This window comes from Rhinolophus sinicus, chromosome 16 (assembly GCF_057876585.1).
Source record: "Rhinolophus sinicus isolate RSI-liver-muscle chromosome 16, RSI-T2T, whole genome shotgun sequence".
Taxonomy (NCBI): Eukaryota; Metazoa; Chordata; class Mammalia; order Chiroptera; family Rhinolophidae; genus Rhinolophus; species Rhinolophus sinicus.
This window is the reverse complement of record NC_142516.1, coordinates 148,734,684-148,749,845: the sequence shown is the minus strand read 5'-3', so window position 1 is coordinate 148,749,845 and position 15,162 is coordinate 148,734,684. Positions and strand designations below refer to the sequence as shown.

At 39.5% G+C, this 15,162-nt stretch overlaps 1 protein-coding gene across 36 annotated transcripts in view; it reads right to left on the bottom strand.

The window, feature by feature from the left end:
* The window catches only part of DOCK9 (dedicator of cytokinesis 9), a 256,192-nt gene that overhangs the window by 40,535 nt on the left and 200,495 nt on the right, over window positions 1-15,162 (bottom strand). For 23 of the 36 annotated variants that reach the window (XM_074329465.2, XM_074329454.2, XM_019756904.3 and 20 more), the window contains 6 exons: window positions 14,416-14,536; window positions 9,997-10,130; window positions 7,838-7,952; window positions 5,877-5,943; window positions 4,396-4,443; window positions 1,450-1,586 (listed from right to left, as the gene is read on the bottom strand). In XM_074329465.2, coding sequence (XP_074185566.2) covers window positions 1,450-1,586; window positions 4,396-4,443; window positions 5,877-5,943; window positions 7,838-7,952; window positions 9,997-10,130; window positions 14,416-14,536 — 622 coding nt within the window. Of the gene's footprint in view, window positions 1-856; window positions 901-1,449; window positions 1,587-4,395; window positions 4,444-5,876; window positions 5,944-7,837; window positions 7,953-9,996; window positions 10,131-14,415; window positions 14,537-15,162 lie in introns of all 36 variants that reach the window. The other 13 variants (XM_019756902.3, XM_074329456.2, XM_074329474.2 and 10 more) reach the window with 2 other exon arrangements.

Genomic DNA, 15,162 nt, shown 5'->3' with positions numbered 1-15,162 from the left:
ACCTTTGAATAACACAGGTTTGCACACAGCGGGTCCACTTATAGGTGGATTATTTTTCAATAAATACTGTAAATGTATTTTCTCTTCCTTCTGATTTTCTTAAGAACATTTTTTGTTTAGACAACTTATTGTAAGAATATAGTATATGACACATACAACATACAGAATAAGTGTTAATTGATTATATTATTGGTACAGCTACTGGTAAGCAATATGCTATCAGTAGTTAAGTTTTTGGGGAGTCAATAGTTATATGTGGATTTTTGACTGTGAGGGGATTAGTGCCCCTACCCCCTATGCTGTTCACGGGTGAACTGTATTATCAATTTAAGGCTATGGGAATATTGCCTCTACTCTTAGCCTACGTTAAGAAAGAGATATGGAAATCACAGTGAATGGAATTCTTATGATGAGAAGTGATGAGAAAATATTAATAACCACATATTAAAGACATTACTTAAAATGAGAACAACTAATTATCTAGATAGAATATTAACTAGCTATGTCATGCTTGGAGAAAAGATGAAACAATTAGAGAACATACCACTAACAGAAAAGGTATTTATCATAAATGATCACGTTAGTTTTCAAAGTGCTGCATGGTTGATATCTTTTAGGTTTCCTGCTGTGAGAAACCCTTAGGAAGATGAAATATTTACATTTTTAGGGATAGCACATGATGCCACGTCCCCTCTGGTGATCGAAAAAAGTTAATTAAAAATATGCGCCCACGTTTTGGCAGAATCTCTACTGTGAAGTTAGAAAGCCCCAAAGTTAGGAAGGCAAGATGAACAAAAGGTCTTGGTTTGCAAGTGAAGCAGCCTCATAAGCAGACTCCAACCTGATTAAATCTTACCATTGTCTACAGAAATTCCAAGCACACTTGATATCTTTCTCACACTGAAAACACAGAAAAAGTCACTTTGTTATTGGCTTTTCCACACCCTCACAAATTGATTCACGGGCTTTATGTTTTCACAGCAGTTTAAGGATTAACATACATTCAGAGCCAGAATGTCAGAATGTGGACGCCTGATCAATTACACGCATGGGCTACGGGCGAAAGGAGTCTGCCCCAGACATTCTCAAGATTTGCACGGGGAAAATCAATGATACGTTGGCTGCAGGCAAGGAATCCAAACATTAAATTAAAAATGTCAAGAGAATGTTTAGCGATCAAAACCTGCCAAATTTTGTTTTCAAAATACCCAGAGGAGGGGTTGGGACAAAGGCTCTAGCAGTTTTTGGTCTGGTGCCGTAGTTGACCAAGTTCCACATTATGTCATTCTCCTCCAGGGAAAGGAACTGCACCATGAGCTCTTCATCCTACTTGTTTTCAGCTGGAAGAAAAGTCAAGTTGGTGATAGGGTGTGGTGTGGCCTGGGGCTCTCCCCTCTGAGATGTCACATGAGATGGCTGGCTGTTACGATGGTGTGTCATGGGACTTACTGTGGTTAAAAGTGAGAGAGTTATCCAGGCTGCCCAGCTGCTGCAATCTGGCATGCATCATTCCTGTTCTGTTATGGGAAACAGGCAATGTCTGAGATTTTCGATCATGAACTATGGGTCCCAACCCTTCCTGGTTCCTGCAACATGAGTGAGATGGGATAGAAGCAAAAGTTAGACTTGTTACACTGCAGAGAAACCGGGAGCGTTAGTGAAGCCAGGACACAGCACAAAGGAGCGGACCAAGCAGCGGAGCCTGTCTGGGTCGGATGGAGCCAGAGACACACAGGCAGCAGCTCTGACAGACTTCACAGCAAAGCACTTGACCATGACGTAGGAGCAAAAACCAAGCCAAAGCAGAGACGTTTCAGTTTTAGGAAGTACTTTAGAGATGCTACCTCAAAAAAAAAAAAATAAAAAATTGAGCATCAGTTCAACATGGTGTGAAAGGCTGGCGTTCTGACAACTGCCAAAACACCACACATCTTTTTGGATTATATGTTATTAAAGAGCAAAAAATAAAAAATAAAAAATAAAATAAATAAATAAAATAAAATGAAAAAATTTAATTGAAATAATGCATTGGAAGAAACAGAGAACAAACATGCAACGAGAGGGATTATGTGAAGCAGGTTTAACAACCTTTATTCTTACCCAGGCAGGAAGGAGAAGAACCACACACTTTGTTAAACTTGTCAGCAGTCAAGTAAAGAAAATAGAAAAGTGATCTGGGTTAGCAATCAAATAGCTAACTTCCTACTGTGTACCATCACCAGAGCAGATGAAAAATGAGACCAGGGCTGGAATGACACCTGTCCCCCGTCCCATAGCCAACTGTCCCCCTCATTGTGTTATTGTGTGGAGTACAACAGGGCATGCATGGAATATGATCGGGCAACATGCTGCTGGGTGATTTCAAAGTGACACGATGAGAAGGCGCAGTATTCATAAAACTGGACCACCACGGCTGGCAAACACTGACAACATTTAAATCATCACTCAGAATCCTTTTCACATGCAGCAGAGACCACAGCAATTTTCTATCAAGCATGGCATGACTTCCCACAGTGCATATAACAAAATACCACCACCCTCCACTCTCCCACTTTCCTACGCCAATCTAGTTTGTTAAGATAGTCAAAGGAAGCATACTTTTTTATGCAAATATATACATGGTGCTTAGGAAGTTGGCAGATTTTCTTTCAAAAAATTAAATGCATTGCCATTGAAAAAAATGTTAACAGTTTCAAAAAACCCAATTTAAAAATATTTTGTTGGGGCAGAAAACTTCAGCTTCCCACATTCACCACGTTCAGCTCTGAGGCATTTCATTCTTTTTGCACAACATTTTCCAAATGCCATCTTGTGACGTAAGTGACAGTTGCTGAAAGAAGGGTTTGAAGCTCGCCCAGTTCAGTGCCTTTCTTACAAATACACTGCTTGCCCATCTTCATGGGAGAAAGTTGAAGGAAGTACAGAGGGTGCCAAAAAAATGTATACACATTTTAAGAAAGGAAAACTGTATTAAAATTGTAATACTCAATATATACCAATAACAAAAGATGAATACAAGTCAGGTTTGACTTCTGCAATTACAAGAGGTGCTCAAAGTGGTTACCATCAGCGTCCAGACACTTCTAATTACGGCAAATTACTGCTTGAGCAACGTTGACCAAACTGTCCACTTGTATACATTTCTTTGGCACCCCCCCAGTATATTGTATAAGGACACCTTGTATATACTAGCATTTGGTACTCAGAAACTGAAATGTAAAAAGTTACTGTTACGGTAAAAAATAAAAGAATTAAGATTAGAGAACTTGAAGTGCCACCACATTTTAATTAGAAACAGAAAATATTAATAATAGTAGGAAAGCAGAAAATATTTTCTCTAAATTTACTGTATTTTTTTAAAAAAACAACACATACTTTTATTTAACATAAAACATAATTCTGGAAAATTTCTCCAATATCCCAAGAAAAGAACAATGTTAACATAAAAAGGCAAAATTATAGATTAAAAAACTCAATTACAACCAAGTTTTAAAGTTTTTCTTAAAACATAAATATGTTTTCTTATAATTAATCTATTTAAAACAATAACATTAGAAAAATATGATACTTAGACCAGGACTCCATAAACACATTATCACAGAACACGCAACATGGAAAAAAAACAAATCCAGGCACACTTGCTACAGGGCAGGAATAAGAGCTCGATGGATGTGCTTTGAGGAAACAGCAGAGAAAGAGCAGCTTGGGTGCCCAACAGCAATGAGTTTCTAGCTCTTCCCAAATTTAATGCACAACCAAGGGGTATAGTGAGACAGGGAAGTGAGGACTTACGATACTCAGTAAAGTGTTCTGGTCAGATAAAAACATAGGGCCTGGATAACTTATTCAGAGTAGAGGAAGGAGAAACGGCTCAATTTTAGAGAAGGTTTTGTGCAAGTTCAAACAAATTTGAGATGGACTGAAAACATTCTTTCATTAAGAAAGAAAGTGGTTAGAAGAGAAATTAATATCTTTGGCAGGTGTCATGGTAACAAATGACCTTTGAAAATGAAACAGGGGAAGCGAAATAATTGGGGAAGGAGAGCAGAGCCAGAAGACACATCAAGAACTGGGACGAGAGAAAGGAGAGACAGAAGGAACAGGACACGAGGGAGAATTTGGAAGGAAAAGTAGAAGTGTAGCAACAGACCACAAAGGAAAATCATTCCAAGAGATATGCATGAGACAAAACAAGACAGAAGGAATGTAGGCGAAAGATGCTGACAGATTTTATGGTAGCAATCCAAAGACCTGCCAACTGTCTTCATGGGCTGTTTATGAGAATTCCAACTGCCAATCACCAGAGACAATAATTCCTACACATTCAGATCCAAGCAATAGAGAAAAGTAATTGAGCAAATGACACCACACTTCAAACGAAAACCCCCACAGTACCTGGCTATGTATCGCTTCCCCATGTACTGAAACTGGTGCAAGCAGACTCTGCAGACAGGATGAAAGATTATTAGGGAGACATGAAGATAAAATCATTGTTTTATCTAAACCTACCGACAATAACACATTCAATAAACTCTTACATCTACCACTAGCTCCCTCTGGTTTTCAGAACTTCTTTGGAAGGTCCCTCAGAACCCAGAGAAAATTACATCCTGAAAGGAAGGCCCCATATTGTGCTGCTGTCAGGACTGGTGGGTGGTTAAAGCCACGCAGAAAAAAGGCCCAGGACCCCTGGGATTGTCCACCAATTCAGGGCTTCGACCTTTACTTCAGGCAGTTCGTCTTAGAAATCACAACCGAAACCATGTGCACTGCTGCACTGTTCTGAGTTGCTTATTTGTCCTCATTCAAATCTATGCAAGGGGCTTGCTTTTTTAGCTTAAATACATGGACTGGTCCCTAACAGACATCAAGTATGTAGTTTCTGGCTTTATTTTAATATATCCACAGCATTGGTTTTTTGTTTGTTTGTTTGTTTGTTTAAAGCATGTAGTTAATAAGAGGCAGTTAAAATAATGTCCAGTAAGTTCTGGTGTTGAATCTCGTCTCATCATCTCATCATGGGACAACTCCCATCTTTAACTGAGCAGACAGAATCATCATGAGGTTATGAAACGAGACCATAATTCCAAAATGCACAAAGCTCTGAACACCATAGGTTTCCACCTGAGTTTGTACAAATACATTTGGCAGCAAATCACGACCCCACTAACAGATATAAAGCTATTTACAGCTATGACTTACCCAATTATTGTGAACAACCATAGTGCTGCAGAAATAATTTTTTACTGCACAAACAGTGTTTTTTTACTTTGGAATACTGTCTGAGACCCTGCTGGGTGTTACAGAATAGACTCTATATGTCAATTTTTCAAAAATCAAAAAACTTCTGGATTTGGAAAACCATCTGGCCCTGGCAATTTTGAGTAAGAGACGGTGGATTCATGTTTATAAAAGCAAAGAGCTTAAAGGAAATCAGAAATTTAAACTGAGGAGATAAAATGAGATATATAGATAATGTGTAAGATTTTACTTTACTTATCACTTATATTTAAATTATAGCAATTTTTCTATCTGTTTCTGCATCTGCTTGAGTTAAGTTAGATTCAACTTAGACATGCAGCAACCATCCAATTCAGCTGATACATTTTGGGTTATTGTGTTAAAATGGCTTGTACACATAAACAGTTACCTCTCATCTATAACAACCACATTATCTAAAAATTTAAGTTTAGTCACTGCCCACGGAGTCATGAGCTCCTGAGAGCAGGTGCTGGGGCAGGTCCAGAAGAAAGAGCTTACTGCAGAAGTGTAGATGTGAACATACCGCCTTCCTGGGTCACTACATAGTATTCTTCACACCACTTAATTAGCCAGCAAAAAATCAAGAGGCAATAGGTAAAAACAAAACTACTCACTCAGATATTGTAAAAAAATCCATAAGTTCAGTTGTTGAAGCCTTGTTCCAGTATGTAAACAAAGCATCTAGAAATTAAACATTTACCTGGTTAGAATCATGATGCATATTCTGTACATTATGAGATGGGATGAGATCTCAAAGTACAGGCCTCCAAGCCCACCCCCGGCCCCTCTTATTTCTGACCATAAGACCAGTCTATACTAAATACCATACACAATGGGCTTATTCAATTTAAAGAAGCTGCATTTGAACACTTAAGCTTTAGTTTCATCATAAAGACAGAGCTAACTTGTAGGAAGCAGGGAGGAGACACAGAGAGTAGAAGGTGCTCATAAAATGTGGGACAAAGGAACAAGTAGCTACAGTTACACAATTAATTGTGGGTGTCAGTCTGGTAAACCACTCTGCAGGCAATTTCTGCCCCACCCCATACCGTACACAAAAAATCAATTCTAGGTGGATAGTAAGATTTCAGTGTGAAAATTTAAATATAGCTTTTAAAGAAAATACTAGAAGAGAATAAATATCTTCATGACCTTGGGTGTAGGTGAAGATTTCTTAAGCACGACACACACATACACACACAAAATTCTAACTATAAAGGAAAGACATGAATAACTTGAAGGTAATTGAAAAACTGTTTAAAGAGGTAGTTGCATTTTTAAAATATGTGCATGGCCTTCCAAAGGGCTGACTTAGATGCAAAACTTCTGCTTTAAAAAGAAGTTATGTTACAGTTATAGATCAGATTTATTACTTAAAACTTAAAATATTTAAAAAAATACTTTCAACAAACAAAAAACAGGATTATAATGCTGGCTGAAACTCACTACCATAATGTAAAGTTTAGAACTTCTGACTTAATGGAAAGAATTTCCACTTTATAACCCAAATATCAGAATAATTGTCCCTTGCTTGCATTTGGTCATCACCTAAGGAAGATCTTGTTTGTTTGTTTTTTCTTAAATAGCTATTTGAAAGGGACAAATTGACAGAAGAATAAAATAGGCCAGTCCCAAAGCACTTAAAGGGCAGGTGTGCTGCTGCTAACATCCGAGTTGTAAGATCAGGCTGTTTTGCTGCTGAGATGGAAGCTCGATATAAAATAAACACTATTTGCAGGCAGAAATACCTTCCACTATGCTTAATGTCCACACCTACTGCCACCAGACATAAGCAGTACCAGAGGTCTTCAGATTCTCAAAAAATGGCCTTTTGTTTTCAAAAGAGTTCATCTTCATTCCCTCAGTGAAGCACACTGTATACATTCTAATTTGTTTCAGGGAAAATAAGTCAAGAATTTTGACCAAGATAAACGATGTGACGCTGTACCATGGCACAATTTCACATGATTGGTTATATCACAAAACCAGAGTTGAAACTGTCCTTTTCATGGACAGCTTTATATGGTAAAGATAAAGCATTAATGGTTGTGGTCATTTCTATTAAAAAATGTGCTTGTCAAATCCTTAATCAGAAAGTTAATCTACTATGGTACCACTATTTCCATTAGAAAATGAAAATAACACACTTTGCTTCCAGTGAAAACCACGCTCTAAGTGGAAAGATGCTTAGGTGCCCCCAACATTATATTCTCTAATTCAAGATATTGACTAATAAAGTCATATAAGTTTGCCAATATTTGATTTGGACAAATGAAATTTAAAACAAAATCAAAAGGTACTTTATTTATCTGCCTCTGTTAGTTAAGATGGTAGCTCTGAGCTTAATATAAATTTATAAAATAGGCCCATTCACATTTTAGAACTCATTTTATAGAATATAACAATTAATAAAAATTTTTCCCAAATTAAGACTTATTTCTACTCCATCTAGAAAATTAGCGTGTATTTCAAATAAGGAAGAAAATCCTTATATCCTGCCAAACAATTACAATTTTAAAAAAATAAACCAAAGACTGAAACGGGAAGTGACGCAGATAGCTTCATTTTTACCTACCATCAGACATGCTTTTTAAGATGTAGAGGAAACACATCAGCAGGCTTTTAATCTCAGACTGGTCAAGTTTGTCACAGCGAACCACAGAATTTCCCAATGTGCCACTTTGTTGGTGCTAAAAAAGGAAATACACGTGGATTTTTCTTCTTCATGAACAGGTACAACACAATTAGTTTCACTTTTCTCCCTTGGAAGAGAGTCTTAGAATTGAGTCCACTCATACCAGGTGGAAGGTATAAGTAATTTGTCGATAAACTATAGGCACATCTTCACCAAATATACACAGGTGCTGTTCCACGACAGCTCTGGCTTGCCTCCTGTGCACACTTTCCTAAGGGACAAGCCAGAAGGCACAAACCTTTCGAACTGGATAACCATAGTTTTAGTCACCAGCTTAGTTTTCAAATGCCAAGGAAAACCTCATGCAGAAAAAGTATGTGTGCTAGGATCAAACACAGAAATGACGATTCAGGAGACACTGCAGAACCAACCATTGTCTCCGGAAAACGTCAGTAACTGAAACAGCAAATAAAGTCTATGGCGCGGCTGAGTACCAGCCACAGAAGCCTAGAGCTGTGTTGCTGTCATTCCGTTGACATTGTGGGGCACCCTTGGGGGAAAACAATGGGCAGGCGCCAACAGGGACAAATACGGACACCTCAGCACAGCACTGCAAAGACCTAAACTGATGAGGTCATTCCATCGTCAGCTTAGCTCAACACCACAAACGTCAGAAAGCATGGGGTGCAGGGTGAGGGCAGTTTTGCCACTAGACGGCAGGTTCACATGTTCAGAGGTTTCACATAAAAAAATATAGAACAAGAATCTCATCGCATGATAAAAACACAGATTTTACAATCCTCAAAGTTATAGTTCCAATTGAACTTAGGAAAATGTTTTGCCAGATACCAAAGCAGAAAAAAATCAGTGAAAAAATATCTTTCATTCAAGGTATGAGGGGGCAATTCAAAAAATATAGAATACACAGGTTTAATGAACATCCGTGAATATTTTTATGTAAGGAAGAATGACAGGCGCAATTAGTGGCAAAACTGTGGTACAGATGCATCACCTGGCCCACCCACTTCATCAGAGCCGCTAGGAGAACTCAGGACTTCTTGCATTGGGAGGGAAGGTACAGCATGCAAGGTTTCCTCTGGCAAAGGTGGAATCGTTAGAAGGGAAAAATCCACAGTGACCCGGTTTTTCCTGGCTGACTGGCTGCTCTCCTCGTCCTCTCCAGCACTGCGTATGACACAAGCGGAGTGCCTCCTGAGCAGCTTCTCCCTCTACACACGAAGGCATGTTAGGGTCAAGGGAAAGTTCAACACATCATGACACACGCCCACACTTGGATGCTCGCGTCTCTACAGACTGATCAATGCCAGACACCGCAACGCGTCCGAAGACGACAGACCTGATGCCAAGGAAGGATATCTTCCATGTTTCTGAGAACTAGGAAGACATCCCTAAATGGTTCGCTGTTTATTCATACAGGTGCTTGCCTATACCTTGAAAGAAACAGTGGCCAAGGTGCGACCAACCTATTGCAGTTTCAGGTTTAAATACAAACTTTATCCATTCCCACAAAGTTCCAAATAGGCTGAGCCTTAGTTATTTTAAGAAAAAAGGTAAACTATGAGGAAGATGTGTAGTGTTGGGGTTGGGGTTGGGGTTGGAGTGGGGGTGGGGTACAGTGTGATGAGAGTGATTTCAAAGGAAGCCTTATCCATGAATCACCCATATGATCAATTAACCTTTCCTGGAGCTGACTTTGGACCTAATGCCCATTTGCGTGGATAACTGTGTTGTAAAAGGTTTTCTCCGGCACACAGACCACGGAGATGCTAAGTGACCGGCCCTTTGATTTCTCTAGCTGGCCAACCTACCAGAACCATTTGCTCAAAGTGCTCCGCTGTAAACATAGCCCTGATCTGGAATCTGGGAAACGGGAATCAGGGGGTTTCAGGGAAGGGGCTCCCAGGGAAGGGGCTCCATTCTTAGTTAATACTCAGATTATCTATCCCACATTAACTGAGTTGTTTTTTTCTTTGTTTTTTTTAAAGGTTACACAATGAACACTAGAACATGAAGCATGTTTACTTTGGGATAAATCTATCTGTTGTAAGAAACACTTGAGTTATATAACAAGAACTTACCTTATCCAGGGAATTGCTTTTCTCACTATTTCTTTCTGGAAGGCTGTTCCCCGAATCTGTACTTATGAGGGATCCTCTCGAATCAGCATTTTTCACACTGTTGATGTTTGGAGTTGAAGTTGTATACGGAGAAGCTAAACAGAAATTAAGCCAAAAACAGATTTGGTGAGACAGAAACAAAATAAAGTACTGAATTTTAAGGGGAATTGCTTTTATGGCACTTATTTTTTTCTGTTAGGAAATTGGCTCAAGAGTTGCATTCAATTACTTTTAAAGAACCAGGTCATACAAAGTAGATGAAAATAAACTTTAATTAGAAACATTCAAATGTAGGTACCAATTCCCTTAGAAGAAAAACTTCTGATTGCTAAGACTAAAAGAGCACATGCTGTTTCAGAATGGGATGGAATGAAGACTTAAAATTTTTTTAAAAAGATAGAATCACCTACAACTATCAATCAAAAAATTAAACCATGTAATAAATGCGCAGTATTCAAACTGTACACTGAGATGCCCTAGAAAACTCAAGAGAGGTGTCACGAGACACTTTAGATTTTTAAGGAAAATAGAATGATATAGGACATCTGTCGGAAACTGTAGTTTCAACGTTAAATCATGCTACATTCCTTTCAATGATGTCATCTCTTTGTGAAGCTGGGTATTTAGTGGTTGTTATGATGAAAAGCAAGTACTGGGTGAAAATCAATGTGGAACAGGAAATGAGGGCTGTGAGCAATCTGATTCCAAATCTGAGAAGCTTGGCAGTGCCCAACAGGCACACATCTCATTAGTAAGAGTTGTGCTTATTAAAAGTAAAAATTTTTTTCTTTAAATTTATATTTTTTCAAATGCCTACTAAGTTGTAAGAATATAAGAACGTAAGTTATTTGGCACTAAGTACCTAATAGATAGAACTGTTAGGTGTTTCTTTTTGCCTGGGGCATCTGTGAAAAAATTATTCTGACAGCAAGTAAACTGAGAATTTGGGGAAGCTTTGCAATAAAGAGTTACAAGCAGACAGGAAATCTAACTTAGACATAAAATTTGTGACATCTGTGAAAAAACAGCATTTGAAGGCAGAAATCAGCCCCCCACTTCGGTACTGTGGGATTTTTAAAAGTAATAGACTGACTTCCTGCTTAGATAAGAAGTAAGCAATTCACATAATTAAAAATGACTCTCAGCCTTGTACATTCTGTGCTGAACCAAAAGGCATGCCTCAGCTGAGAGGCCTGGCTGGTGCTGCAGACGGCTCCAGGAGTCCTTTGGCCTGTGCTTAGCATGGTGTAAGCACAGTCTCCCAAGCCCATGCTGAAGATGCCTTTACCTGGCAGCTCCCAACACACTGGCCATTTTCAGGTTTCATCCTGCAAATTAGCTGCCGTGGACTTCTAAATTAATCCCTTCCCCGACCTAACACTCAGGTTTATCCACCACCATCTCTGAAAGTGATTCAATGTATTAAAATTAGGGTTTCCCGGCAGAAATTCCCGCCCTTTCTCAGGAATTTTCCCCCCGCTTTCCCGTTCCCGAATCCCGAGATATAAACTGTTTTCTGTTCTCCACGATGAATCATTTCCACAAAGTGACGGCCAATACTACCAACCACGTGGGTTCAAGGGGACGATTTTCCCAATTTCCCAACCAACTTTTCTCGGGATTTGGGAATGGGAAAGCGAAAAAAATTCCTGAGAACAGGCAGGAATTCCCACCTGGAAACCCTAGTTAAAATCAAGAAAAGAAGAGCCAGAGGAATTTGAAAATGTAAGTGAAGGATGGAACATGTAAACCATTGCCCACAGGCTGCATTCCGCAGAATAGAAACCGTGTGACTGACTGTCACAAGAAGCAGGTGGAAACCCTAGGAAAAAACAATAAGCCTTTTCTTATATTCAGAGAGCAAAGAAACATACGTTATGACCAAATTATAATTATAGTCCTCCTAATGTACTTGGACTTTTAATGGACTTGGATATTTAATGTAGAACACAGAGCTCAGTACAAAGAAGTCCTCAGGAAAGTAAAATCAGATCCTACATTCTCAGAGTTTTAGGCTCAATTCCAGCACTACAGCCCTAATCTAAGGCAAACAGATGAAAATGCAATAAATCAAGATCAACATGTTTAGAATTATGTTCCTATTGTGTGTGTGTGTGTGTGTGTGTGTTTATATTCAATGTCCTGACCCAGTACATAACTTAAAAAAATCTTAAACAACATGTATGTAAAATGTTAGTTTGCCTCTCTCCCCTTTGTACCGACAGCCCAAAGCAATACACTGAGTAGGGGGTAAAAGGAACCTCAGCCTAAGAATGCGTGCGTTTTAAAATGAATGTAACCGCAGAGCACTTGTATCCAGCAATGCATAAGTCAGTTTTGGAAATTTTCACGCACCATGTTCCAAAAAACATTAAAAAAAACTTCTGAGGGCACATTCTCATTCTGCATGGAAACAGGATTTCTTCTAAATGGAGATGTAAAGAGAACGTCTACTCTTGAAGGATAATCACTGGGACTAAGTGGAAACTCCGTGAGGAATACAAGAAGAGTTGCTACAGCTGCCGGAAAACAACCAGTAAACCTAATTCATAGGCGGGACTTCCCTGGACAGCATTCCTACAAGTGAACAAGGATTTAAGCCTTTAAAAATGGGGAGAAATACCAATAAAGCCTGAGTATGATTAAGTTTGTTATGGTGAATCGCTATGAAGAGTGGATTCAGATCTTAAAATTCAAGAAAGAGTGAAAAGACACACGGAGTCTCAAGTACTTTCCATAACTTCGTCATGAGCACAGAGTAATGGAGTCAGGTTGAAGCTACCCAATGTTTCATCTTTGTGTTCTCCATGCATCCTAACCCTAACAAGGTGAATGGGGAATTGGAGAATGAAATCAGAGTCGAAACATCACCCCACTCTAGTTAGATAATTTCCACAGTCTTGAATCCTACAGAGCACGATTTCACCCCATTCCTAGGCTCCAGGACTCACCCAGTTGGCTACTGAGAGTATACTGCAGACCATGAATAATGCTCACGAATTATGCTTGTTATAACGGCAGTCAAATATTAACACTCAGGGTTTACCATGCCCAGCATTGCACACATCGTATTAACTCTGCATCCCTCACCACTACTGTTTTGGAGCTGTGGACACAGAGTGAAGAGACACCCTGCCTGTGGCAAGAAGGAAATGGTGGGGTCCAGTTCCCCAGCCACATCTGTCTGACTGTGAAGCCAGTGCTGTGAACCACTGCAGACAAAACCCTCCGAAGGGAGGCCCCGTCCGCTCCCAGAGCAGGGGCTGAGCACATGGGCAGAGCAAGACGGAGAAGACTGAGCCACGGACCCAGGAGAAAGGCTGCTGGAAACACGTGCCAGGATCTGCTCTGAGCACTGTACATGAATTATTAACTCATGTAATCGTTATGACGCCACACGAGGTAAGTATGAAAAACATACACGAACATAAGTAAGGATTGGTGGTGGTGTTGTAGGATAAATTTGGGCATCAGTGTGAGGTTCCCAGTTTTATATTCTGCCCAGTTTCATCACCTACCTGAAATAACATAGAACAACGCAGAAGGACAAGCTCAGAATGAACAGTCCTGCAAATTAATCAGCTAAAAGGACTGCCCTTTATTCTGCTCTAGGAGTTAGTCCTATTATTGGGTCGTCTAGACACTAGTCATAAGAAGACGTTTCATTTATTCCCAGTGTGGTATAAAAGAAAGGTATAAAGCAAGACAGAACAAGCCTTTGAGTATCTATGACAATTCTGTGAAGACATTGTTTTTTGTACCATTATCTTTATGAAGGAACTAGCACAGGGAGGGGCTCAATTAGTTAGACTATTAATAAGTACACTTCTCAGGCATTTTCTTTTGGAGAAACTACTCCATTTGGATCTTGATTTATGCCATCTGTTTTCTTCCCCACGGGGACTACTTGTACATTATCTCAGAGAGAAAAAATATTCCAGGAAAGATTTTAGAAAACCAATTTCAGGATTGCATCCCAGCCATAAACCACTCTCTCCTTAAGTAATTACTTTGTCACATTTCATCTAAATTCTAACACTATAAATAAATCCTACTCACCCCCACAAACGTATGTGCAAAGATACTCCTCTTCTAAAAGCATACACACTCCAAGTGAAGATTTAAAATGATAAATTAACTTAAGCGTAAACAAAAAGCAAACAGTACCAATTAATTAAGTGTACTAGTTTGGGAATTCATAAGCATCTGGGATCTCTATTTCAGTGTAGAGTTTTAGTCGTCAACTATCAAAACCAGGAAGAGAATTTTCAAAGCAGAAACTCAGACTTCAACGTTCCAATTTGAAATCTAACAAACTATTGAATTAAAGACACTTTCAGAATGAAACTAGCGTGGGGCAGAGAAGAGCACGCGCGTTACCAATGCCAGAGATGGCGCCAAACAGGTCTTTGTGCAGGTTGTGGTCCAGGGTGTTTCCCGATTTCTGCGGGGTCACTAATGGGTTTACAGCTGGCAAAGTAAGCGATTCCTCCTTCACAGTCTGTCAAAGGGGAGGAAGAGAAGAAATAATCAAAGATGATTTTTAAGAGGGTCATCAACTGTTCTTGGGATTGTGAGGGCAAGTGTTAGAACAAGACAGGACAACCTGACAAGTTAAATGCGCCTGAGTGGGAGAAGCAGCTGCACGTCCTGTGACAGGGAGGAAGGTGGCGGTGGGTCAAAGAAAGAGCAAGGGGAAGGGGGCACAGAATATTTAAAGTCTGAGGGAGGGAGGTAGAGAAATCTGGGCCCACGAAGTCATTTCTCTCCCTAGAAGCTCTGATGTCCAACATCTAGTTAGATCATTTTGTTATGTCTTTTTCCTTCATAAAAAAGCCTCCTGGGCTCTTTCTCACTGGAACACTGGTTTTTTTCTCACGTCAGAAATCATCCCAAAGGAGCAACGGTGAGTCACAATAGCAGCAGTAAAAGTCTCTGCAAGTTGGGCACTTCCTGTGAGCTCTCCATTGGTGGAGAAATTATGTCAATTGTGCAGTTATGTTACAAAAAGGATTTTACTTGCTGAGAGCCAAGGAAAGACCTTGTGCTCATTCTTCTCAGGACTGAGGCCGTACAGAGAAGTAGCATTATGCCCTGAAGTACTTAGGTGTACTCAGAAGTGCAGAG